This window comes from Tiliqua scincoides, chromosome 7, assembly GCF_035046505.1.
Source record: "Tiliqua scincoides isolate rTilSci1 chromosome 7, rTilSci1.hap2, whole genome shotgun sequence".
NCBI lineage: Eukaryota > Metazoa > Chordata > Lepidosauria > Squamata > Scincidae > Tiliqua > Tiliqua scincoides.
Genome location: NC_089827.1, coordinates 43,504,027 through 43,531,128, shown reverse-complemented (window position 1 = coordinate 43,531,128; position 27,102 = coordinate 43,504,027). Strand labels below are relative to the sequence as shown.

Below are 27,102 nucleotides of genomic sequence, written 5' to 3'. Positions count from 1 at the left end.
CCCCCAGGGATTGAGAAAGGAGACACCAACATGCTTTTAAAGAATAAAGGAGGCTGTGGAGGAGGCTGACAGAGCTGGCATGAGGGGTTGGCCCACATCCAAGCAGGATGCCCCCTCCCAGCCCCCAGAGCGACAGCTGCCTTGCTGTTGCTGCTACATCACTGCCCAAATGAGGAGAGAAAAGGAGTAACAGTCTCTACTCACTTTGCCTGCCCCCTCCTGGAAAATTATGTAGATTGACCCCAGAGAGGGTGGGCTGGCTATGAAATGGTCAGTAATAAAGGGGAGGGGAGACCCAATGAGGGCAACTAGCCCAAGGAGCCTCCAAAACTTGGTGGCTGGGGGTGGTTTGAAGAATAAGATGCATATGACCCCTTCCTGGTCAATAAGTGAAAATCTGTAGCAGTGGCATTTCTTTCACGGGTCACACAAAGTTGCAAAGGATTCAGAGGAAGACAATCCCACACTTTGTCCTTGGGAAGGTCTGCATAGTATCTGAAGTTATTGAGAAGACATGAAGAAGTTTTTGCCATTAGGACCATCTTGTGTTGATTGGTGGAGGTACATAGTAGCAGAACTAAAGGGAGTTGGAGGTATGGCATCAGTCTGCAGACCAGAAAGGAGACTGTCTTCTCTCTCTAGACTGCAGCTTCGGAGAAGCTCCCATTTTGCGAGGTCTTTGGTTGTAGTCCATTATGCAGAGCCTGCATGTCTTGTGTAGGTTGGGTCATCAGTTGAAAACGCTGGCCAAAGAATAAATAAAAATCACCCAAAATTAGGATATCAATCTTGGCAGGAATAAAAGACATAAGTAGATATGTATGTGCTGGTCTTTGGGTTTTAATCACCCATATGAGTTGCGTTGTCATTTGTCCATACAACCAATTCCCATTTTTACTGTCCTGTTCTACCACAGCCTTAACCAAGTGATTGTGTGGAGGTCATGGCGCCTCCCCCCCCCCAAAATTGAGCTTAGAATAAAATATTCCCCAAGTCTCAGAAAGTTGAAAAATTCAGCTATGTATAACTATCTTCATTGCCACCGGATCACTATGAATCCGAGTGCTGTATCATCTTCATTTACCTGCACCGTTGAGGGAAAGAGTTACCATCAAAAGCAGAATAATTGGCAAAACTGTTTTTTATTAAGTAGAAAATCACCTGCAGCTCTAATAACACATGTCATTGAATGCAAGCACCCTGGATGTCAAATCCAGTTCTTTGGGGGACGGGACGGGACTAAAAACCTTGGTTAATGGTTTAAAATCACTAATGAGTAATCATAACGAAGTTTGATCAATGTGTTGAAACGCATCTCAAATCTGATGGCCATAAATTTTCTGAGTTGGAAATATTTCCTATGGAGAAACTACTCTTTTGAGGATAGGAGAAAAAAGAGAACCTCAGGACCTATAGACTTAACAACCTAAGGACTCAGACTGAAAGTTGCCAATTTTTAAAATAAAAGCTTTCGCATGTGCCTGTCTCTTGTCAATAGGACTCCCAGTATTCAACTATATAGGTATTAGACTCATGGAAAATATGAGGGGCCCAATCCTATCCAACTTTCTAGCACTGATGTAGCTGCAATGCAGCCCTGAGGTAAGGGAACAAACATTCCCTTACCTTGAGGAGGCTTCCATGACTGGTCCCCCCGTCCCCCCCGGGCTGCATCAGTGCTAAAATGTTGGATAGAATTGGGCCCTAAATAATCACTGAAAATTTTGAGGCAAAAGTACAAAGTTTTGGCCCACTGAATGGCTGGTGAACAAGGTAAAAGAATTTGCTATGGTGTGTTTAGATCAATTGAACAAGGCTGCTATGAAAAACACTGAGGAAGTAAACTATACTGCACTTCCTTCTTCAGAAAGCTTTATCAGTCTCAAAAATCTGATGAAATTCAAGGATTTTTTAAAATCAAATTTAAGTATGCCTAAGATTGATGAAGATTTTAAAACAGAACTGAACTATTGGTGAAAAGTAAGGCAGAATTACAGTTTTAAAAGGGTATAAAACTCTACTTTTGGATAGTCTGCCAGTTGAATTTTATAAATTTTTGATGAAGTTTTTAATGAGCCCCTGCCTGATTCGTGAAATAATGCAATAATACTTAAACCCAGCACATAATGGTTTCTAAACATTTTATCTACAATTGGTGAGATACACGCCTGTGAATATTTAAAGGAGAATAGCAACAATAACAGCAGAAGTGACTAACAGCCTAATCTTCTTGGGCCAATTCATTGGTGGAACTAGTGTTCCACCAATGGAGACTGCCTTATAGCAGTCACAAAATAATCTACAACAGGGGTGCTCAATAGGTGGATCGCGATCTACCGGTAGATCGCGAGGGAAAATGAGTAGATCGTGGAGTGCTGACCCCCCCCTTCAGGTGCCTCTGGGAGGAAATGCTGGGAGTAAGGCCCATTGTACTCAATGGGGCTTACTCCCAGGTAAGTGTGGCTAGGATTGCAGCCTCACAGCCTAATCCTAGGCATGTCTAGACAGGAGGAAGTCCTGTTATACTCAGTGGGGCTCAAGGTACACCAACATACATTGTACACATAAATGTTATATGTTATGATGGTGTGAACATTGTAAAAAAAACTCTGGTAGGTCTTCAGGCCTTGCTGGGTTTCAAAGTAGCTCTCGAGCCAAAAAAGTGTGAGCACCCCTGATCTACAACATGTAGCACCAGTGGACAGCAGGCCCATGAATGGTGACGGAACACTGCAGGCAGGCTGGTAAGCCGGTGGGGGAGGCAGATTTTGGGGGGGGGCAGAACAGGGGGAGAGTGGATCAGGGCAGGGAGGAGGGCGGATCTGATCTAGGAAGGGCAGCAGTGTCTGCTGAATCCAACACCCCTTCCTGGACCCAATCCCCCACCCTGGGTCCACATGGACTTGGGTCAGCTATTTTGCTGGTACAGGTTTGAGTAGACCCCAGACCTCAGAGGCTTACAGATGTTTCTTTACCCAGATGAGAGATCTCAGGGATTTTCCCTCCTCCCGCAGGATGCAACGTGTGCTCTGGTGGTGTGGCTCCATTGTTGGGGGGAAGGGATAGGATTGGGCCATCAGGAGTCAATCCTACCTACACTTTTCTGGGAATGAGCCCCATTGAATTCAATGGGACTCACCTCTGAATAGACATGCATAGGATTGCACTGTAAGGCAGAAACCCCCTTATGCTCGAAATGAGAAGCAGCTGAAATGCATTTTTCTAGATAAGGTCTAAGAAACATTTAGCCCAACTTTTCTGTCACTGATGTATTCTTCCCCCCTCTGCATTTATGCTCAGTAGGACTGAAATGGCCTATAATCTTCCCTGTCTGTCAGAACCATTTTATTCTGCATCAACATCTCATTTCCCTCCAAGCCTCAGTTCTGTTACAAACTAATCCAGGATTCTCGGTTGAGGAGAGGCCACAGCTTCACACGCAATCTCCCTGCTGCCACCTGCTGTTCCCTGCCACGACAGCAAAGCCAAGGAGACACTGGGCATGGACTATGGGCTTTCTTTGTATATAAATAACTCTCCACTGCACTGTGTAGGAGGATCAGTGCATCCAGGGACAAAGTGAAGGCCAAATGGAAATGACAAGAGAAGCAGGTCAGGCGGCCGTTATCATTCATTCCTGCTGATGTTCCCTGTTGACATTTATCAATGTATAGAGATGTGTGCTAGCAAACACACAAAAGAACCAAATGAGACTTCTGTGGTTTACAACTCCTGCTTTGCCTGACAGTGATCCCAGGTTCAATCCCTCAAATATGCAGATAGAGCCGGAAAAGACCCCTGTCTGAAAGCCTGGATAGCCACTGCCTGTCAGTGTAGACCAGCAGTTCTCAAGTGTTTCAGTCTTTGGGCCCTTTACTCTTCTAAAAGGAGTCTTGGGGAGTCCTGCTGGTGCATGAGCAGAGTTTGGGGGAGCCCCAAAGTGTCAGCGCATGAATGGAGTGGTGCAGCAACAAGTCCAATGCTGAATCCCAATTTCATTGACTTGGGAGGAGTGGGCAAGCAAACTTGTCAGATGGAGGCATAGGGGAGTCACGTCACAATACTTTATATGAAGGGATCACAAAGTCACACTTCCTGAGGGATCTCTAGTAGCACACTTTGAGAATGCTGGTGTAGTCAATACTGAGCTAGATGGATTAACTCAGGAACAGTTTCATATGCAAGAAGGATCAAAAGAAGAATTTCTACCAGGGTTGGCTAGGATTTGGACAATAAGCTTGGCTCAAACAGGCAGGGAGAAAGAAGGAGGCAGTGCTATTCTCCCTGGTCCCAGCAAAGCTCCTCCACCACCACCCCATTGGGTCTTCCTGGCCTGACCTAGCTACACGTATTTCCAGGTTACGGGTGGGACCTTACCTGGGGCAGAGCCAGACTCTCTATGGCTCCCTGGTAATTGATTATCAGTACTTATAGGATCAAAAGTTGCAAACAGTCCATTATTTTTCAATTGATGTTCAGGTAATTACTTGTATATCCATAATTACAAGAGGGCAAAGAGGACTATATTTTCAGTATGGTGAATGACCTGACTTATGTGTATCAAGATTTCAATTTAACCATTATCTTAGTTCTAACTACATCTGTGAAGCTTTGCAGGATGGGGTGACCTAGCAATCCAGATATTTGATATACTTAATTGATATCTGATACTAATCAATCCTAAGAATGGTACCTTAGGCACACTTCAACTCTGGTATGCCACAAACTGTATGCTCAGTAAGCATCTGAAGCTTATCTTAGCTCCCTGATGAGCATACCTGCATGATATAGAAGCTTTCAAATACCTGTTTGCTGCATTCAAACTTTACGTTTTTAAGAGTAAATTTTAAATATCTTAGAAGTACACCAAAAAACATAATCTGTGAAGAGGCCTATAGACATAGTGGATTTAGGGTGAAATAAAATCTTTCCTGTTTCACTGCATAACTGGAACCCAGCCTAAGCAACATGCTTTCCTTGTGTCTTGGTGATTCTCATGTTATATTTCGGATAGTTTGGCCTTTCGGATAGTTATCCTTTCCACTCAGGAATCCACCTGAATTAATGCATGAATAAACTGCAGGATTGTTTTTCATAGTGTGGCAACCATGCTGAGAAGACTGAGAAGAATAAAGGGAAGGTGAGCAGGACCTGCCTACTTGGTGCACCAAGCACCAGTGGTGTCACTAGGGTTCGCGTCACCCAGTGCGGGAGGTCAGTGCGTCACCCCCTGCAGTGGGCGGGGCAACACTCTAGGTGGTGGGCGTGGTGATCTACCATTGCCCCGCCCCCACTGGTTTTTTGGCTGTATCTTTTGATAGAATAAAGATATTTCAACGTAGTTTGTTTAATCGCATTCTGCATGAAATTACACATTGATTGATATATAACATGATGGTATTATTCCTCCCAACTCTGATTTGAGTGATTTTGGCCACTAGTGGTGTCACCTCCCCCCAGGGTGTCAATTTACTAACACCTTATTGGAGCAGTTCTCAAATTTTTAGCACTGGGACCTACTTCTTAGAATGATAATCTGTCCAGGACCCATCATAAAGCAAATTAAAATAAATAATTATAAATAAATTAAAGTAAAATCAATAAATAAGGGAAAGCCAGCCCTGTTCCACCAAGTGAATTTTCTCAGTAGCCTGCCTGCAATAACACCCCCCACCCCAAAAGAATCAGTAAGCTTTTCACCCAGTTCAATTTAAGTTCTTATATTTCAAGCATATAACTATCAGGACCCACCTGGCTTTGCAAGTCTGAGAGCCCAATTCTATGCCTGTCTACTCAAAAGTAAGTCCCATTATAGTCAGTGGGGCTTACTCCCAGGAAAGTGTGGATAGGACTGCAGCCTAAAACAGAAAAAAAATTTCACCTTACCCTGTCAAGCCTGTTTCATTCTTTATAGGGGGGGGGGCTGTCTTCTGGAGCATTTGTTGAGCTCCAGTTGCATCCAATCAGGACCATTCTGGTGGCCTCACATTTCCCTTTGCCTGACCTGCCCAGCAGCCAAGGCATGTTTGCTTACTCACGAGTAAATGTGACCATGTGGCTTAATTTTGCTTTCATAGGGCTCAATACATTTGCCAGCTTAGAGGAAGGGACCTCCTTCTCGGGTATTTTTTGGGGGCTACATTCATTGGATCAGGACCATTCTGGTGTTGTTGGATTCCTCTGAGCCTGCCCTTTCAGAGGGACTAAGGCACCTCCTCATGAGTAAACACGCAATACCCCTTGGTTTGTCTTTCCATTGGGCTCCATGCATTTTTTGTTTTCTGGTTTTTTGCCAATAACTTTTGATAGAAAGGTTCACTCCCTTTCTATATTCCCAGATATTTCACTCCTGTTTTTTGCACTGCATTCTGATCAAAATTCTGCATCCAACGGTATATAGCAAGATGGTATTGCTCCTAACCACCACGATTTTAGCATGTCACCCTCCCAGTGCGCGTCACCCCCCCTCTTGCGTGTCACCCGGTGCGGCTCGCACCACCCTAGCGATACAACTGCCAAGCACTAAGGGAGGGGAGAAGTGATGTGGAGCTGTGGCAGCTTTGCTTCCCCCTCCCCCCCCTGGCTGCCAATGTTCCCAGCAATTCAGAAGAGCATTAGAGCACTCAGTGGAGTGGCAGTCTGGATGGACAAACAGGGGGCATCTGTGTTCACCAGCCCCCAAGGGTGCATGACCATATCAAGTTGCCTCATGGCTGGGCAGCCCCTTTTTTTGACAACGGCTGTAGTGGCAGCTTTTGGCAGCTTCTCTTACTTACTGGCCTTCAAATGCCCCTATAGATCTCCCTAAAAGCCTTGCGCTTGATGCTGTATCAGGACATAGTGTCATTCCTGGTGCATGGCTAGTGCATGGCTCCCATATGCCTTGTGGGAGCCTTGAGACAAACTACTTCTTGTGCCACCACAAAAATGGGCAATCTAAAACACATCGTACATGGAACAGACACTTACCACTGCCACCAAATGAGAGGTAGTCTCCCCCCTCCCCAGCATTCCTCAGAAATTATCAGCCTCTCTCTCCAAAAGAACCTCCATTAGTACCCTAAATTTTATTGTGCCCCAAATTCTGAGCCAAAAATTCTCCTGTGAGAATGTCTGGAATCACCACTAGTTTATTTGAACACAGCATCTCCTTGACTTTATAAAATTGAAGCTGGGGGGTCTGCTCCAGCTTTTTCTCCCCAGGCGCAGTCCTAGTAGGGGTTGAATACTAAATGAACAGGCTCTTAAAAGCACCATCTTTCCAAATGTGAAAGATTTTTAAAACACTACATTTTAGCACCATTAGCCTTCAAGCTGGCGGGTTTCCTTTTGTGAAAGCATACATTTTGACTCGAGCTCGCAAAACTCAGCTCCTTCTTTTCTCCAGGGGATTTGTGTTCAAGCCTATCTTTGTTAGGATCAAGCAGATTTATTTCATTATCCAGGCAGTCTGCTGGAAAGGCCACAAGCCTGATTAACCTAGGACTTTGCCTATCTTTCTTCTAGACATACTTATTTATTGTCCTCACAGAGGATCTTATTCAAACCCATCGTCTGAGACAGCCTGACCTCACCAACTAGCTTCAGCCCTCTAGTAAAAATCTTTGCACTGATCTAGGCAAAATTATGCAAAATGAATAGGAAGCACTTTTGCTTTTGAAAGAAATAATTCCTAATGAAGCCTTTTCGGAGTGTAATCATTTCTCCTCACCTTCTAACTAACTGCTAGACGTGCCATCTTCATGCATTGTTGCTATAGCTATCTTGCAATATGGTGTCACTAAATGTTCTGTGTTTGAATGGGGAGGATCTTTCATTACGGGGGGGGGGGGACCTGTATCCACGAATCCCATATCCATGGATTCACTTATCTGTGGAGCAGGTCTGGGGGGCCCCCCAAAGCAAGCTTTGCTCCCCGGAAAGTCCTCTGAGCCTAGTGAAGGCCACATATGTTCTTCTGTAAAACTGGAAGTGACTGTTTTAATGCCTTATAAGGCATTTAAAATGTCACTCCCAGTTTTAAAAAAAAAATTGGAAGTGACTTTTTCGTTGAGAGGCTCCATCTGAGCCTGGTAGAGGCCACAGATGAACATTCAAGGGCTCTGCTGGGCTCAGAGGACCTTCTGGAGTTGAGGGAAGCAAAGCTCCCCTTGACCCCAGAGGGTGGGAAGGGCATTCACCAGTATCCATGGTTTCGGTTAACCGTGGGGGGTTCTGGAATGGAACCCCTGTCATACTGGGACATGCCTGTATATTAAGAGCCAAGGAAGAATGTTCTCAATGCTAATTAGTGACGTTGAAGCCCTCCTCCCACCATAGTATATGGCTTGGCACACTTACCTGGGAGTAAGTCCCATTCAACTCAGTGGGGCTTACTTCTATGTAGACATGCATAGGATTGCACTATTGGTTTCTATTCCTTATGTGGTATCTCCAAAACTGCCTCCCTAACACAAACCTATTGTGAAGCATTTTAGTTCCCACTTTGACTCACTATCGTTGCAGTTTCTCTCTTCACTCCAACACCTGCATAGGCCCCAGCTGTGCTGTTCAACTCAGTCTTGCTTTCACTCTCCTCAATAGCCCACCTCCTGCTATACCTTCCTTTCTGTTCTAGTTTTGCCCATGATCCCAAGGGACTTCTTCCCTGAGCTCCCATAAACTGCTTTTGCGGCTGTCACCTCTTCCCCTTTCTACCCCATTCTTCTCATCTTAGGCTCAGTCATTGTCAGTTTGTGGCTCAGGCAAACCAGTTATTTACATGGGAAAGCTATGACTGGAACACCCCACATTTGTAAACAACAGCTGGGGAGGTATTTGGATCAGGACCATAGCAAGACTTCAAACAACTTCCCAAAGCTGCTAGAAGTTGCAGTTGAAAAAAGCTTAGAGTACAAAATTATGCTCATAGGTTTTCCCAAATGAGACTAATGTGGGGAGGATGGTTTGTAGTAGCATGGGAAAGGCTTAGACTTTCCCTTGGATCATGGCCCCAATTATCCCCATGGCCGACATGAAACTCTTGTGCAATGTCTAGTTTGGTTCTGGGAGAAGAGGGGACATAAAAAGAATCCTGTTAATGAAAGGGCTTCTTTCTTACCACTGTCTTGAATTTCCCAGAAGCCTCACTGGCTAATTATGATCTTACATAGATCTTACTTATGATCTTACAAAGAAGGATAACATAGGGAGGAGGAGGTCTGGTCTAGGGCCTCCATTTGCCTGAAGATAACATCCGAAGGTCGCTAGTTCTAGGCCACCGGCACCGTGAACGGCGAGACCTTGAAGCAGCTGACAAGCCTAGCTGAGTTATGCTGAGTTATTCCACCTGCTCTTTGGCCACTGTCAGCCTGTGTGGGAAGAAAATGGAGGCCAGAATGTGATACCAGATTATAAAAGATCCATCTGGAATGTTGTGGTTCTTGAAAGACAGAACCTTCTTCAATTGTAAAAATCCCTATTGGGATTTAGTATAGCCTGTCTATGTAAACCGCCTTGAATTAAAGTCTGAGGAGAAATCTGATGATCAAGAAAGGCGGTATATAAATACCATTATTTATTATTATTATTATTATTATTATTATTATTATTATTATAGATAAGCGTTAATGTGTGACTTGGGTGTGGATTTGTGCATTTATCTTGGTCTACAAGTAGGCTGTGGTACATTCCAGATTAAGGGTTCACTTCCAACCCCAACATGCCACCCATTTTGTATTTTAAGAAGTCCCTTTTCCTATCTTCTGAGTAGACAGACTCCTTCTCTGTCACTTGGTCCATTTTCCATCTTTCTCAGGCTCTCTGAACCCATTGCCTTACCTTGTAAATGAACTTCTCTGCCCAATTTCCTTCTTCCCAAGATATCTCTGACTGCAGAAGGATGTTCCAGTCATGCTCTCTCTGACCTACTCTCACATAAGCATATTGCCTCCTGTTAGGAAGCATGTAGGGTTTAGCTAGGTTCAGGACGTGCCTCTCTTCTAGACCATTGTCTCTGCCAAAGCCTCATCAGGAAATCTCATGAGATTTCAGGGTCCTACAAAAGCCCACTTTGCAACAATCTCTTCAAGGACCACATCAGGTCACAACTGCTTACACTCCTGGGCAACAAGGAGGGTCTCCAGTATTCCCAGAATACTCTAGAGGACTGCTTGTAGATGCTGCCTGAACTCTGACTCGCACATCTGTACACCTATGTTTCCTATGCCTCACGGAGCAGTGTGCTTTTATTTTAAAAAATGTTTAAGGGACAGAAAATGCTAGCCCACTTAGACCTAAAAGCAACCCAGTTAAAGGTTACCACCTGAAAAATCAACAGAACATATGAGCCTCAGAACACTCTGATACTGAGGTCTAATCTAAATAAAGGCAAATGTAAGCCAAAGGAAACCCTGGTGACGGAAACATCAAGCTGACTTTGACATGGAGGAAAAGAGGACACCCAAATTGGATCCCAGCCAGGGCCAACTGAAGTGGTCACTTCAGGCAGTGTGTGTACCCATTTCTCCCCATATGCTTGCTTCTGCCAATCCTCCTTCTCCCCACTTCCTGGACTGGAAAAAGAAAGAGGAAATGTGGACCCTGATTCCAGCACAGCATAGATGTTCCCCACCCCCATCTTCTAGATGAATTCAAGGCGCAGTAGCTCAGGGACTATGTGGATACTGATGCTGTGATGTTTTAAATGGTTCTCTCCTCTCTGCTGGTGGTAAGTAAATCATAGTTAAGCAGAACAGTATTCATTTATTCTCTCTACAGGGCGCAGTTGATGGTGTCAAGATGAAGGTATCCCAAATCAGATTTCAGGAGAGTGACTACAAACACTGGAAATTAAATTTTAGCAGTAATTACCGGAGAGGTCTGTGCGAGAGGCAAGAATCCCATTTCACTACTCCCTGGGGAAAGAGGCGCATCAAAGCTCAGTGAAGGCAGCAAGAAATAATGAAACAAACCTTTATTGGCCCCCGTGGGTTGCAAGGTGTTCTCTCCAAATGGGCGAAGGTCACCCAAACCTGCAATCTCCCTGAGATGTTCTTCAAGTCAGATTATCAGTGGAATTATTATGTTTAATTATGAGTAACACATGTACCCCCTAGCTATGTGGGAATGGGGGGGAGTAGTGAGAGACCATTCCTTTATCATTCTCTTCCAATTCTGCATGCTTACCAATGTTTTGTTCCTGCTGTTTACCTGTTTTTAATTCTCTGCAGTTTTTATTGTCGTGTGGTTATTTTTTTCTTAATTAACTGTTCCCCCCTTTTTTGGTTTTTAGTCATTTTATTTTGGTGGTGGTGGTTGGTTTTTATGTTTTGCCAGGCATCTTGGGACATTACAATAACACTATTCCAGTATTTTAAAAATGGAAAGACTGATTTAAAGGTCCATAATTAATACATCATATTTATGTAAGGAAAGAATGTAGTCCTCATGCCCAGCTTGCGGGCTTCCTCCCAGAGGTGCGTGGTTGGCCACTATGGGAAAAGAACAGGATGCTTAACCCAATGCACCATTGATTTGATCCCACAGGGCCCGTTTAATCCCACAGGGCCCTTCTGATCCCACAGGGCAATCATCTGCAGTACCAAGATCAGGTCTAATCTATAACCTGACCAGTCTGGAAATTAAGTAGATGCACACATATCTTGTTGTGTGTAATTTTTTTCCTCTACAGAGAGAGGCACAGAGCTATGGAGGCACTGAAGTTTCAAATCCCCTGACCACTAGATGCTCTACCCAGTCCCACTGTGGCTGCTGAGATTTCAAAGTCATTAAGACTAGATGGTTGCCTTTAAAAACAAAACATAAAGCAAAAAAACATGATTCTTATGATTCACTGGACAAGGAATTATGTAGCCAGCAGACTACAATCCACACTTTTGAGCAATGCTTATGACCTAAGCAAGATATGACCTGAGCAATGCTTTTCCTATCCCACGTGTCCTTTAATTCATTTTTGACCTTGGTTATTCTGAACTTCCATTTAGTATTCTGTACTATGGGGCATTCAGAGTATGATATGACCCAAGCCCAGTGGATGTTAAAAAAAGATGTTGTCATCTGACAGCCTGCAATCGATTATAACTGGTAACCCAAAGGTCAGACGCTCATATCCCATACAATCCTCCTGAGCTATTTAATCCCCAAAGAAGGAAGGGCTTTCTCTTGGATAATGGAAGGGCTTTGCCAAAGTCAGAAAACAGCTTAAAGAATAGCTCCGAGGATGAGGAAGGATGCTGGAGGAGGAGAATGAAACATAAGGCCCATCTGAAAAGGTGGGGCCTAAGAGTGAAGCTGCACCATCAACAGATGTCATCTGAGAGCTAACATGGTAAGAAACTGGTTGAAGAAGCTGATTAATGAACAGGAATGTGAAGATGGTAGAATGGGATCTGCTGGTAGCCCTTCAGATGATTGACAGGGCAATGACAGCAACAGCAAAAAGCCTCCTCATTTTGCTGTGCAAAGACTTTGAGCTGAGTCCTGAGTCTGAAAATACTCTATTGCTTTTTAAATCTAGTATCCTGTTTGCTGTATTTTCTTTTCTCGTAATAATTGTTGTTGTATTTTTATGACTGTTTTTGGTAAGAAAAATAGGTTTTTTGGTAAGGACGTTTGGTAATAGAATGTTTGCCGGAAAACCGAAAGTACTGTTTAATGGCACTCCAGACGCCTCAGAAGGCTTTCGGAGTGCCAGGAGTGTTGTGCAAGGCTTTGTAGGTTGGGTAAGTACCCCTTCGGGAGGGCGGTATGTTCCAGGTGGGGGCGGCATGTTGCTGTCCTGTGCCCTGGGGTGGCACAGGGGACAGCTTCGCCATCCAGCAAGAAATTCATCACATGAATCTGTCGAGGGTGTTTTTCCCCTCTTAGGTAGTATTTGAGACACTTCTGAAGCGAAATGGCAACTTTTTGCACTAGTGAGGTGGGCATTTATCACAAAACAAAAGGCTACATAAAAGCTCTTACCTGTCTGATAGTCCCTTTGGTAGTGAAGAAGAAATACAGCATGTACCCTGGGATCAAGGTCATAGAGGACAGGGCCATGAGCCAGCCAAGACCTTGACCCCATGGTGGATAAACATACTTTCCCAGACTCAGGGGTGCCATTTCAACCACGCTGAAGAAGAAAACCCCCTGGACAAACAGAAAGAGACAAAGTATTAGTACAGGTCTGATCTTGGTATCTGATCTTGCTATTCTGTTCCGGAACTCCCGTGGATACTGGGTCCCTGTTTAAGGCTGCAATCCTATCCACACTTACCGAGAAGTAACTCGGTTAGTTACTTGGTAAGTAACTCAGTAAGTAACATGACTATAATAGAACTTGCTTCTGAGTAGGCATGCATAGGATTGGGCTCTAAAAATCTTTTAAATACAAAAAAGGTACAAAAATTGGGTTTCCCTACCATTGCAAGGCCAAACCACGAAGTTTCCATGCCTCCGGGGTGAAAAATAGCTCTAAAAACCCGCTTCCAGGTCTCCCAGCATCACCCTGGAATGCACTGGTATGAAACTTTACCGCATTCAGCATTTAGATGGTACTAAATGTAATGGAACTCTGCATCCACGTGATGGAACCCTGGCAGCTGAGGTGAGTCAAATCCTCAAATGCCAGATTTGCGGATGCCAGGGTCATACCATATTTGTGTTACTGAACTGATAGAGCTTGGTGTTATAGTGCCATGTAGAGGCTGGGGAACAGCATCAGCATGGACAAAAGTAGGTTTATTTAGAGCTGAGCCAAAAGTTCTTTACAGATTTTGGGGTGGGAAGGATGGGGGGGGTAGAGCTGCCACTGATTTACCTTATTTCATGGCCACTCCTTATTTCATAGTGGTAACACTACTCCTGGTAAAAGCATCGGCAGTGCTTCTACTGCCAGCTGGAAGCCACCATCTTTTTGAACATGATGATATAGCATCATCCCAAGGGGAATGGTGGGCAAAAACATGGCAGTGAGATCACTGCCCATACCTTTTGATAGATACTGACTCGTCATCTGGAAACTCTCTACATGCTTTCTCCACTGCCGTTGCGCAGCTAGCCACAAAACAACCACATTCCTCAACTCTCCTTCCACTGTGGCTTTTGCCATGCATTAGACAAATGTATGGAGGATAGGTTTATCCATGGCTAGTAGATTTGATAATCAAAAATGGAACCCCTGAATTTGGAGGCAGGATATTGTGGGTCATTGGGAACTGTTGAGATACGACAAAGAACTGGCTCCCTCTATCATACTCGTGAGCTTCACAATGGCAGCAATTCTTAGTAGTTCTTACAGATAAACCATCGTTTTGGAGACAGACCACTGAAATCAGTGAGTTTGGTTTGGTTTAGCAAAGCAATTCTTAGGCTTGCACATCCTTAAATTCTTACCAAGCAGACAAGGGGAGTAAAGATGGTCCAGCAGATCTTCCACCAACCACAAGGCCTATAACCAATCATCTCTTCTATGTTGTTATAAAATCTATTCACACCTGAAATGAGAAATATCTATTAACAGGATACAGACCATCTGCACTGGCATCTGCCCTTTCCTCCATTGGCCAACACAGGTCAGAAACAGCCATTGAGCATTCGGGGTATGAAGGAAAAGTGTTAAAGAAAATGAGAAAAAGTGTAACACAAAAGACAATGGTCCACTTGCATGAGATATTAGGAAAGGATATTAGGAAAGTTGGATACCAGGTGGCCCAGCAAAACCTCTCTCAAGTCCCTGGCCTCATCCCTATCCAATGTAGGAGATAGAAGGCAATTGCTTCTACTCTGGGGCTTGGTTAACTGCAAGAGGAGCAAAGATGAAGGACCGGCACAAAGTACTGTGAGAACTCAATTCCATGGATGCTACTATTTGCTAAGAAGCAAGTGTGATTTGTACTTACCATAACACCAGGAAATGGAAATTGTCTCAAAGAAGACCAGAAAGAGGAGGCAGATGCCACTGGCTGAGTAATAATCAAAGAGCTTGAAAACATAGATACCACCCTGAGGGAACACAATGCAGAGCCTTACTATAAGGGAGAACAACACGATGAAGATACAATGTTCTAATAAAAGAGGGTTCTGCATGAACGTAAGAAGAGCCCTACTGGTTCAGATCCAAGGCCTATCTAGTCCAGCTTTCTGTATCTCACAGTGGCTCACCAGGAAGCACACACAACAAGATACCTGCATCTTGCTGCCATTCCCTTGCATCTGGCCTTCTGAAGTACCCTATTTCTACAACCAGGTTTCACATACGCATCATGGCTTGCAACCTGTGATGGATTTTTATTCTAGAAATCTGTCCAATTCCCATTTAAAGGCATCTAGGCCAGATGCCATCACCACATCCTGTGGTAAAGAGTCCCACAGCTTACTTGCATGCTGGGTAAAGAAATATTTTCTTTTGTCTATTCAAACTCTCCCAACGCTCAATTTTAGTGGATGTCCGCTGGATCTGTTATTGTGTGAGAGAAAAAAGAACATCCCTCTATTCACTCTATCCATCTCCTTCATAATTTTGTACATCTCAATCATGTCCCCGCCTCAGGCACCTTTTTCCTAGCATGGAATGCCCTGAAATACTGTCTCACGAGCAGCTTGACAGTGGGCATATATACACCAGCAAATTACATTGGTTTTATGGCAGTTAATTGTCATGGCTTCTCACAAATAAACTTGGAGCTGTAATTTGATGAGGGTGAGGAGAACAGGGTTGCCAACTCCACTGGCCAGACAGAACTTTATCTGGATGGCTCCTGCCACGTTAACAGAGGTGCGACAGGCAGACACCAGGAGGGCAAACTTTTCATGGCATGGAGTGGAACGTGATTCTCTGCCAATGTTTACAGAGTGGCTGTTCAAGGGACAGCTACAGGAGCCAGTTCAGGGGTTAGCATACAGTCTTAGCTGAAAGTACCGCCCTAGACCCCTAGCCTAAGCGGTGTGTATTGAATTATGATGGCCAAACTCACAGTGAAGTTAACAACGGAAATATTAGGGGTTGGAAAAGATTTTTAATTGGCTGGTACTTGGGCTGAAATTCTATGCTCAGTTAGGCTAATGAAACACCAGAACAGTTAGTGGGATTTAAGCAATGCAAGAATGCAGGCTTTGTGGCTGCTGTTTTGAATTTGTCTTGACTGTTGGGCTTGCCACTGGGGCATTATGATATGTGGATATCAGTTTGACTCCTCATATAAAAACCTTCTCTTGAATTTCCACCCTCTAATGGTTTTATTTATTTATTTATTTGATGTATACCCTGCCTTTCTCCCAGTAAGGGCACTCAAGGTGGCTTACCAGAGATTTTAAAAAATTTCCCTGAGCTGATGCAGCAGCACTGGCATGGGTTATGGTGTATTCTGTGGGGGGAGTCTAGTACACAGAAAGTCTCCTCGAGATAATGGGACATTTGTCCCCTGCCCTGCGAAAAGCCCCTGTTACTATGGGTCAACTAGGACTGTCCCAGTGAAACCAACGGCACAAGTCTGCATTCATTCATGTTGCTGAATAGGGCCCAGGAAGAGGGGCAGGATATGGCATGCACTGGTGCTGCTTATCCCACTCTTCTCCCAGGCTCAATTCATCCACCCCACTCCCCCATCGCCACCCCCTCCGCCCTGTTCTGACTCGTCCCTGCCCTCCCCCTGCTCCATGCTGCACAGCACAAAACATACCTAGTTCAGCGGGCACCTATCCTCATGCTGGTGCCAATGGGAAGACTCTGGCCTTCCTGCCAGCACTACTAACGTGTGTGCTGTTGCAATGTGCTTTATGGCACATTTGAGGCAGCACATGCTGGTGGAGCACATGCTCTGCTGTGCAAACCAGAAATAGGATTGTGCCAAAAGACACTCTGTGTTTAAAGACACTCTGTGATTTAGCCCCTTAATCTTGCTTTCCAATTGTAACCAATTTCCGATTATAGGTAACTACATTGCCTAAGTTCATCCCTTGCTACCCTTGTCCTTTCTTTTTTCTCTCTGTCATTCTTCCCCATTGCCTATTTTTGCCTATGAAATTCTGAAATGTGCAATGCCTCAGAATGCCAGATGCGAGGGTGGACACTAGGATGCAGGTCTCTTGTTGTCTTGTGTGCTCCTTAAGGCATTTGGTGGGCCACTATGAGATACAGGAAGCTGGACTAAATGGCCTGATCCAGTGGGGCTGTTCTTATGTAATGTACACTGGTGCACATCAGTAATATAAAGAAGATTGAATAACTGCATCTGCACCTGAATAAGCACAAAAACTACCATGAAGGAAATTATTATTAAGCATTATTATTTTATTATTATTTTTATAAAAGTACACAGTTCAGGTTTACCTGGGTAATGTTGGAGAATCCAATGAGATAAGAGATTAAACACACCACAGCAATGAAGATTTTCTTCCTTGCTCTCAGCAAATGTGGGTACTCATCCATCAGGGCTGTGATAAAGCCTTCAACCGTGCAAAACTTTAGGAAGAAATTAATAAGGATATACCAGCATGATACTTCCTTTTACTCACACCTTCCTAGAATAAGGTTTCCCTAGCTTCAGTCTTCACATCCATACAATGTCTTGGTTCAGGCAGAACACCAGTCATAGAAGAAAAAACCTTCAGGGAACCCCAGGCTAATGTGTGCTTCCTCTTACTCTTGCACATGGCAATTTCCTCTCTCCTTTCTCATTAGCTTGTGCTTGCTCTGAAAGCTAGGATTGGAAAACATGGATAATTAAACAACCACTACAGGTCCAACCTTGTTATAGATGGATTTTTTATACATGGATTTGACAACATGAATGGCCACTACAAATGAGAAGGAATATATTGATCCCTGGAGAAGGGGAAAAATGCATCCCTTTAAAATCACAGTTTAAAAAACTGCTTTTTACTGTTGTAGAGAGTCATGCAAGTGATTACCAGGTATAACCTAATTATCCACAGATTTTTCTGTCTCAATGTGATGGGAAGTACCCTTTAACTTAAAGGAAAATAGTCCTTTAACATTAGCCTCATTAATGTGAGAGAGGACAGCCAGCTGACAATCCATCAATCATTCTTTCACCAGGAACAAAGCAAACCCCTCCCTTTCCCCTGAGCATGTGAATGAAGGCTAAATGGCAGTGATTATCACCTCCTCCATTCTTTCCCCCTCACTGTGGCTCCTAGTGAAGGGAGGGATTGCTGCCTCCTAGTGAAGCCTAAGCACCTGGAGAGAGACTGATCGCCTCTGTGTGCATTTCAAAAGGTCAGCAAGGCTGTTTTTAAATCACCGAAGCAAAGTGACTTTGTTCTTTAAATTGATTTGCTTTAGTGCATTTTTTGCCATCCATGTGAGTTCTGGGAACAGAGCTCTCGTGAATAATGAGACTCAGCCTGTACTACAATAATTGTTAACACACAGCTATGGATGGACTCCACTGAAAAACATTGCATTCAAGGTGTTAAGAGGAATCCTGCTAAATCAGTGTTTCTCAAGCAGTGGTATGGGTACCACCAGTGAAACTTGAGGTGGTGTCTGGTGGTACTCGAGGGACCCCTGCCACCTGGCAGCGAGACCAAGAATGCAACACAATAAACAGCAGTAGGAGCTAGGTTGGGAGGGCAGAGTTCCAAAGTATGCTTTTCTATGCTCAGAAAAGCCCTCCCATCCACCCTGAGACTCTTACTGGTGGTGATAGTGTTGCATCTGACCTCTCAACCCAGAGGTAACTGGCAATGATGTCATCGCCAGTTACTTCTGGTGGTACTTCAGATAGGTGAACCATGTGAAGTGGTACAGCAGAGGACAAATGTTGAGAAACATTGTGCTAGATCAAGCTGGGAGGTTCATCTAGTCCAGTATCCTGCTTTCCACAAAGGCCCACCAAATTATGCCTCCCAGAAGCAAAGCTTGAAGCTAATAAGCCCAGCAGTTTCCAACCTTGATCCAGAGGTAAGAGAACCACTGAGGGCATGTGGGGAGGGATGACAACGAGTTGGATGTGATGGCACTTTTGGGTTTGTGCCGCCACCATGTCAGCTAAGAAAAAAAGGGGGTTTGGGATTTACCAGTGTGCAGCAGTAAATCCAAACTCGGGCTCCTTGCCACTGCTGGATAAGTCCTGAAATCCCCTTTTTATTTCTTTGGCACAGCAGTGGTGGCACAAATCCAGAAGTGCCACTGCTGCTGTTGCCATTGACTCGCCTTTCCCCTTAAATGGGAAACTGATGGTTTGTGCTGTCCGGGGGGCGGGGCGGTGTCACAACCCACAGGTTGGGAATCACTGCAGCAGCAGCAGCAGCAGCAATAATAATAATAATAATAATTAATAACTTTATTTTTACCCCGCCTTTCTCCCTGAAGGGACTAAAGGCGGCTTACAACAGGTTAAACATAATTAAAACATAATTTAAAAACAGATAAAAGCATATTAACACATATCATAAAAACAGTAGTCAGATAAAAAGTAGTAAAGAGGTAAAAAGAGCATAGAGCAGCAAGTCATAAAAGAATCAGGCCTGTAAAAGATTAAAAGATGTTGAAAAGATGTTAAAAAGGCTGAGAACTCAGAAGGCTTGTTTAAACAGAAGGGTCTTCAGGCCTCACCGAAAAATCTCAAGAGAGGGAGCCATTCTTAAGTCAAGGGGAAGGGAGTTCCATAGCGTTGGTGCCACTACTGAGAAGGTCCTATTTCTAGCCACTGCCCCACGTACCTCCCTAGGCGGCAGCACTTGTAAAAAGGTCTTCTCTGATTACCTAAGAGGACGAGCCAGATTGTACGGGAGTAGGCGATCTCTAAGATGCCCTGGCCCAGAGCAGTATAGGGCTTTAAAGGTCAAAAACAGCACCTTGAATTGGGCCCGGAAACGAATGGGCAGCCAATGTAGCCGCTGGAGAAGCGAACTGACAGAGTCAAACCGCCTACCTCCAGTAACCACATGGGCCACCGCATTCTGCACTAGTTGCAGTTTCCAAACTGTCTTCAAGGGCAGCCCCACAGAGAGCGCATTGCAATAATCTAACCTCGATGTCACCGTGGCATGGATCACTGTGGCCAGGTCTGCATGATCCAAGTACGGCCGCAGCTGGCGCACCAGCCGAAGCTGAGCGAAGGCCCCCCTAGCCACAGCTGCCACCTGGGAAGGTGTATACCGCAAAGAAAGAAGGGTTCCACTAAATCCAGGAGGGTGCCCGCATGGCTAACCAGCCAAGTTAGAGAGGCTGTGAAGGGCAAGGAAGCTTCCTTCCGTAAATGGAAGTCTTGCCCTAATGAAGAGAATAAAAAGGAACATAAACTGTGGCAAAAGAAATGTAAGAAGGTGATAGGGGAGGCCAAGCGAGACTATGAGGAACGCATGGCCAGCAACATTAAGGGGAATAATAAAAGCTTCTTCAAATATGTTAGAAGCAGGAAACCCGCCAGAGAAGCGGTTGGCCATCTGGATGGTGAGGGAGGGAAAGGGGAGATAAAAGGAGACTTAGAGATGGCAGAGAAATTAAATGAGTTCTTTGCATCTGTCTTCACGGCAGAAGACCTCGGGCAGATACCGCTGCCCGAACGGCCCCTCCTAACCGAGGAGTTAAGTCAGATAGAGGTTAAAAGAGAAGATGTTTCAGACCTCATTGATAAATTAAAGATCAATAAGTCACCGGGCCCTGATGGCATACACCCAAGGGTTATTAAGGAATTGAAGAATGAAGTTGCAGATCTCTTGACTAAGGTATGCAACTTGTCCCTCAAAACGGCCATAGTGCCAGAAGATTGGAGGATAGCAAATGTCACGCCTATTTTTAAAAAGGGAAAGAGGGGGGACCCGGGAAACTATAGGCCGGTCAGCCTAACATCCATACCGGGTAAGATGGTGGAATGCCTCATCAAAGATAGGATCTCAAAACACATAGACGAACAGGCCTTGCTGAGGGAGAGTCAGCATGGCTTCTGTAAGGGTAAGTCTTGCCTCACAAACCTTATAGAATTCTTTGAAAAAGTCAACAGGCATGTGGATGCGGGAGAACCCGTGGACATTATATATCTGAACTTTCAGAAGGCGTTTGACACGGTCCCTCACCAAAGGCTACTGAAAAAACTCCACAGTCAGGGAATTAGAGGACAGGTCCTCTCGTGGATTGAGAACTGGTTGGAGACCAGGAAGCAGAGAGTGGGTGTCAATGGGCAATTTTCACAATGGAGAGAGGTGAAAAGCGGTGTGCCCCAAGGATCTGTCCTGGGACCGGTGCTTTTCAACCTCTTCATAAATGACCTGGAGACAGGGTTGAGCAGTGAAGTGGCTAAGTTTGCAGACGACACCAAACTTTTCCGAGTGGTAAAGACCAGAAGTGATTGTGAGGAGCTCCAGAAGGATCTCTCCAGACTGGCAGAATGGGCAGCAAAATGGCAGATGCGCTTCAATGTTAGTAAGTGTAAAGTCATGCACATTGGGGCAAAAAATCAAAACTTTAGATATAGGCTGATGGGTTCTGAGCTGTCTGTGACAGATCAGGAGAGAGATCTTGGGGTGGTGGTGGACAGGTCGATGAAAGTGTCGACCCAATGTGCGGCGGCAGTGAAGAAGGCCAATTCTATGCTTGGGATCATTAGGAAGGGTATTGAGAACAAAACGGTTAGTATTATAATGCCGTTGTACAAATCTATGGTAAGGCCACACCTGGAGTATTGTGTCCAGTTCTGGTTGCCGCATCTCAAAAAAGACATAGTGAAAATGGAAAAGGTGCAAAAGAGAGCGACTAAGATGATTACGGGGCTGGGGCACCTTCCTTATGAGGAAAGGCTACGGCGTTTGGGCCTCTTCAGCCTAGAAAAGAGACGCTTGAGGGGGGACATGATTGAGACATACAAAATTATGCAGGGGATGGACAGAGTGGATAGGGAGATGCTCTTTACACTCTCACATAATACCAGAACCAGGGGACATCCACTAAAATTGAGTGTTGGGCGGGTTAGGACAGACAAAAGAAAATATTTCTTTACTCAGCGCATGGTCGGTCTGTGGAACTCCTTGCCACAGGATGTGGTGCTGGCGTCTAGCCTAGACGCCTTTAAAAGGGGATTGGACGAGTTTCTGGAGGAAAAATCCATTATGGGGTACAAGCCATGATGTGTATGCGCAACCTCCTGATTTTAGAAATGGGTTAAGTCAGAATGCCAGATGTAGGGGAGAGCACCAGGATGAGGTCTCTTGTTATCTGGTGTGCTCCCTGGGGCATTTGGTGGGCCGCTGTGAGATACAGGAAGCTGGACTAGATGGGCCTATGGCCTGATCCAGTGGGGCTGTTCTTATGTTCTTATGGGAATCCAGGAGCAGCTGCGAGTCCAGGTGGACCCCCAAGCTGTGGACCTACTCCTTCAGGGGGAGTGCAACCCCATTCAGCGCAAGCCAATAGTCCAGCATCTGCATCGAGGATTTCTGAACCAGGAGAGCCTCTGTCTTATCCGGATTTAATTTCAGCTTGTTAGCCCCCATCCAGATCCTGACTGCCTCCAGACAGCGCTCCAGGCCCTCAACTGCCACCCTGGTGCCTGGAGGAAAGGAGCGATAGAGCTGGGTATCATCAGCATATTGATGGCACCCCACTCCAAACCCCCGGATGACCTCTCCCAGCGGTTTCATGTAGATGTTAAATAGCACGGGGGACAGACTTGAACCCTGTGGCACCCCGCACCTCAAGGGCCATGGTGTCGAAGAGGCATTCCCCAGCACCACCATCTGGGACCGATCCTCCAAGTAGGAGCGGAACCACCGCAAAACAGTGCCTCCAACTCCCAACTCGGCCAATCAGCCCAGAAGGATACCATGGTCGATGGTATCGAAAGCCGCTGAGAGGTCCAGGAGGACCAACAGGGACGCACTCCCCCTGTCCATTCCCCGGCATAGGTCATCCAAGGCAACCAAGGCGGTTTCCGTCCCAAAGCCCGGCCTGAAACCAGATTGAAAAGGATAGCCCTTTCTTCCTGTTGCATGCTGCCTCTAAAACTAGAGATTTCATACCGTTATCAAGGCTGGCAGCTACAGATAGATTGATTCTCCAGGAATTTATCTAATCATTTTCTAAAGCCCTCAGCGAAGCTCCATGAGAGTTCTTGTTTGACATTTGATGGCTCATTCACACATGTAAATCTGTAGTCAATGCTGCAGTCAGCGGGTTGTGAACATGCATGGGCCAGATTGCCTTTTTATTTATTTAAATCATTTGTATCGCACTGGCAAGACTCTCAGGGCCTAATCCTATCCAGTTTTCCAGTTCCTGTGCAGCCGTGCCAATGGGGCATGCATTGCATCCTGTGGTGGGGAGGCAGCCCCAGAAGCCTCATTAAGGTAAAGGAACATTTGTTCCCTTACCTTGGGGTTGCATTGCTGCTGCACAGGTGCTGGAAAATTGGATAGGATTGGGCCCCCAGAACATTTACTGAGTCTGAAATCCATGTAGCATTGTACAGTACTAAGTTTGCTTTTGTGTTCATTATCTGCATTTGTTGAGTGAATAATTCTTCAGTGGTTGATGGTTTGCCTCATTGTTTGATCTGAAGCATCTTCTGTCAGGAGAAGAGCCCCCAATTCTTCATCCAAAAGGCATCACTGTTAAGGCATCCCATGACATATACAATACTACGTGGCTGATGGAGTGACCAGAGACAGCTCTCAGAAGACACTCTGAAAAGCCCTCTTGTGCACCACAGCCCCGTGGAGTACTTTGCTGTGCATGTTTTTTAAAGACGAACACTAAAAATTAATTTTAGAAGTGTTTGAGAGAGGTGTCACTTTAAAAGTATCCGCCAGCCACCGTGGGGAACAAAGCACCACTTGAGTAAATAGTGTAAAATTAAACACTTGAAAAAAAAGGTATTCAGAGGCTTAAGAAAGGAATAATGAACACAAGAACTGTTCAGTTAGCACTTGCATCACTCTTAAAAGGCCTCTAATTTACGAACCAGGTCAAATTCAGCTATGGTTACTTTGCCTGTGAATAATAAATTACTGTATAAAAAAACCCAATGCAAGGAAATAAATGGAGTATTATGGTAGTGTAAAGAGGTGCATTTTTTTTCTTCTTAAAAAAGCTGGGATGCAATATATTAAAAACAACTGAGTTAGTCATGGCTGTAGCAGTATTGATTTACATATGCAGCTAAAGCATTTGATGCATTTTTTTTTTCTTGGGGTGTACCACCCCAAACTACAGGTGGTAGATGGCATTGTTGTGTCCCTTCTCTCTCCATGAAAATGAACCCCTCTATGCCTAAGTAAGGGAGAAGGGTTTTAGCTTAGCCTCCCTGTTTGCTGCTTTTTGGTGTTAAAGAAGATTTTTTTTGGCTCACACAGAGCATTAAAAAGCGTGAAATCCACCTCCCCCTTGCACCTGTGGTACGAATGACCCAGCCCTGGAAAAACTGTATCACATGATTTAGTGGCATATGTCACATGGCTCTGAAATGTGGTGGTGTGCGCCATTATATTTCTCATGAGTGCCAGTTTCTTCTTTACAGATCAATAACACAGGCCAACACACATTTTGCTTCCTTAAACGTTACACCAATTCCTGGGTATATTTGGGGTGCGGATTTAAAAAATGGCATCTGTTTTGCCCTATCACGTCTAGTTTGGAGATATAGTATAGCCTCATTAGTGAATGGTTCAAGCAGCTTCCACATGAGGAAGCCTACACCATGGCTTAGGCTCATATTTTGGGGGCTCATATTGCTGATCCCTCTAAAATCAGCACAGGGGGTTGATAGGTGGAAGGAAGGAACATAATACAGCCTACTGCAGTAAAACTTGTGATGGTAGAAAATAGCAATACAATACTAAACAAAGTCAGAAGTATCATTGCATTCAATGGGGCCTGCTCTCAGGTAAGCATGCATAGGATTGCACTACTTAGCAAGGAAGCAGAGGTTTTTTGGTTCTTCTTGTCACCCATTCATGGATTGCTTTCAAAATACCTTACCTGGCTATCAAGGCCAAGCATCATCAACATCGAAAAGAAGAAGATCGACCAGAGAGGGGACATGGGTAGCTGAGTGACGACCTGTGGATAAGCGAGGAAAGCCAATCCTGGACCTGAAGCCATCAAAAGACATGGAGCAGTTGCGTGGTGACTTTGTAACCGGCTTGTTACATTTGGTACAGCATGTTACTTGTGACAAGTTGGGGGGGGGGGGAGATAGGGACCATTTCTTAAACAAAGGTCATGGTAGACTATTTTTAAATAGACTTCACCAGTTGTTTAACCCAACTCTAACTCAAATAATTCAGCAGCATAAGTAGAAAATGAAACCTCTTTTAGGTATTGTGGGTCCTGGTCTATTTTAACCACCCCCAGTTAGAATATATAAATATTATGTAATAATGATGGGAAAATACCAATATTTCTCCAATACCAATCATGACACAATATTTTTAATGGGTTAAAAAAAAAAAAGTTTCCCTGTTACCCCAATGGCTGGGCATTGCACAGATAGTGTCTGCTTACCTGAGGATGCCAACTCAGAGATTGACTTCTTGGTGATGTGAGCCATGAATCCAACAATCGAAAAAATAACAAATCCTGCAAAGATGCTTGTGCTGGAATTTATGCCGCAGACTATGATGGAATCTCTGGAAAAGAGAAATGAGAGGGAGCAAAGGAGAAAGTCTCCCACCTTTCCTGCCCCATTGGGCATCCAGAAGAGTGTCACACTTTACATTTGTATTGGCAACCTTCAGTCTCGAAAGACTATGGTATCGCGCTCTGAAAGGTGGTTCTGGAACAGCGTCTAGTGTGGCTGAAAAGGCCAATCCGGGAGTGACAATCCCTTCCACACCGGGAGCAAGTGCAGTCTGTCCCTGGTCTGTCTCCCTGGCTATGGGCCTTCCTTCTTTGCCTCTTAGCCTCAGACTGTTGGCAAAGTGTCTCTTCAAACTGGGAAAGGCCATGCTGCACAGCCTGCCTCCAAGCGGGCCGCTCAGAGGCCAGGGTTTCCCACTTGTTGAGGTCCATCCCTAAGGCCTTCAGATCCCTCTTGCAGATGTCCTTGTATCGCAGCTGTGGTCTACCTGTAGGGCGCTTTCCTTGCACGAGTTCTCCATAGAGGAGATCCTTTGGGATCCGGCCATCATCCATTCTCACGACATGACCAAGCCAACGCAGGCGTCTCTGTTTCAGCAGTGAATACATGCTAGGGATTCCAGCACGTTCCAGGACTGTGTTGTTTGGAACTTTGTCCTGCCAGGTGATGCCGAGGATGCGTCGGAGGCAGCGCATGTGGAAAGCGCTCAGTTTCCTCTCCTGTTGTGAGCGAAGGAAACACTAGCAGTGAAAGCCTAGGCAGCTCTAATCAGAAGCCCCACTGTGTTCAGTGGAATTTACTCACAGGTAGCTGAGCATAGGATTGGAGCCTAATCCAGGAAATGACAGATTACACAGGCCTACAAAACTGAGGGTTGGGAAAGTTTTTCCCAAACTTTATGGTGGTTTGATATGAATTTGGGGTGCTGATTCCAAAAATGGCATCCGTTTTGCCCTATCATGTCTAGTTTTGGAGATATAGTATAGCCTCATTAGTGAATGGTTCAAGCAGCTTCCTCATGAGGAAGCCATGGGGTAGGCTTCCTCATGAGAAAGCAGCTTGAACCATTCACTAAAGAGGCTAAACCGTGTCTCCAAAACTAGACGTGATAGCGCAAAACAGATGCCATTTTTGGAATCAGCACCCCAAATATACCCAGGAATTGGTGTAACGTTTAAGGAAGGAAAATGTGTGTTGGTCTGTGTTACCAGTAAGGAACAGGATGAACACTGAATTATGGTTACCATCTATGTTACCCCTGGGGGCTGGGGATAAGAATAGGCCCTCAGTTTGGCTGTACTTGTCGTAAGAGGCGACTAAACAGCCACCGGGTAGATGGGACTCGTCAGCCTGGGAAGGCAGCTCATCTAAGAGAAGGAAAACTCTGATCCCAAACCTCCACTGCCTTGTGGCTACATCCAGTTATGGAAAAGGCTTCAGGAGTCAACCTCGAGGCAAAATCCGGAGCCGGAGTCCCTGAGGCAGTTCATGGCTGAACACAGTCACGTTCTGGCAACTCCTGCGACGCCGCTGGAACCAACCGCATTGGCCTCTGCCTTTCCATTGGACCATTTCAGCGACG

General features: G+C 45.0%; 1 protein-coding gene across 1 annotated transcript in view; it reads right to left on the bottom strand.

Annotated features, from left to right (window-relative positions):
* Window positions 1-638: 638 nt before the first annotated feature.
* Window positions 639-27,102, bottom strand: part of LOC136656851 (sodium- and chloride-dependent GABA transporter 1-like) — a 43,230-nt gene continuing 16,766 nt past the window's right edge. The window contains exons 8-14 of the mRNA XM_066633227.1: window positions 25,445-25,569; window positions 24,920-25,032; window positions 17,312-17,443; window positions 14,883-14,985; window positions 14,377-14,477; window positions 12,964-13,131; window positions 639-743 (exon numbers count right to left, since the gene is read on the bottom strand). Coding sequence (XP_066489324.1) covers window positions 639-743; window positions 12,964-13,131; window positions 14,377-14,477; window positions 14,883-14,985; window positions 17,312-17,443; window positions 24,920-25,032; window positions 25,445-25,569 — 847 coding nt within the window. The remainder of the gene's footprint in view (window positions 744-12,963; window positions 13,132-14,376; window positions 14,478-14,882; window positions 14,986-17,311; window positions 17,444-24,919; window positions 25,033-25,444; window positions 25,570-27,102) is intronic.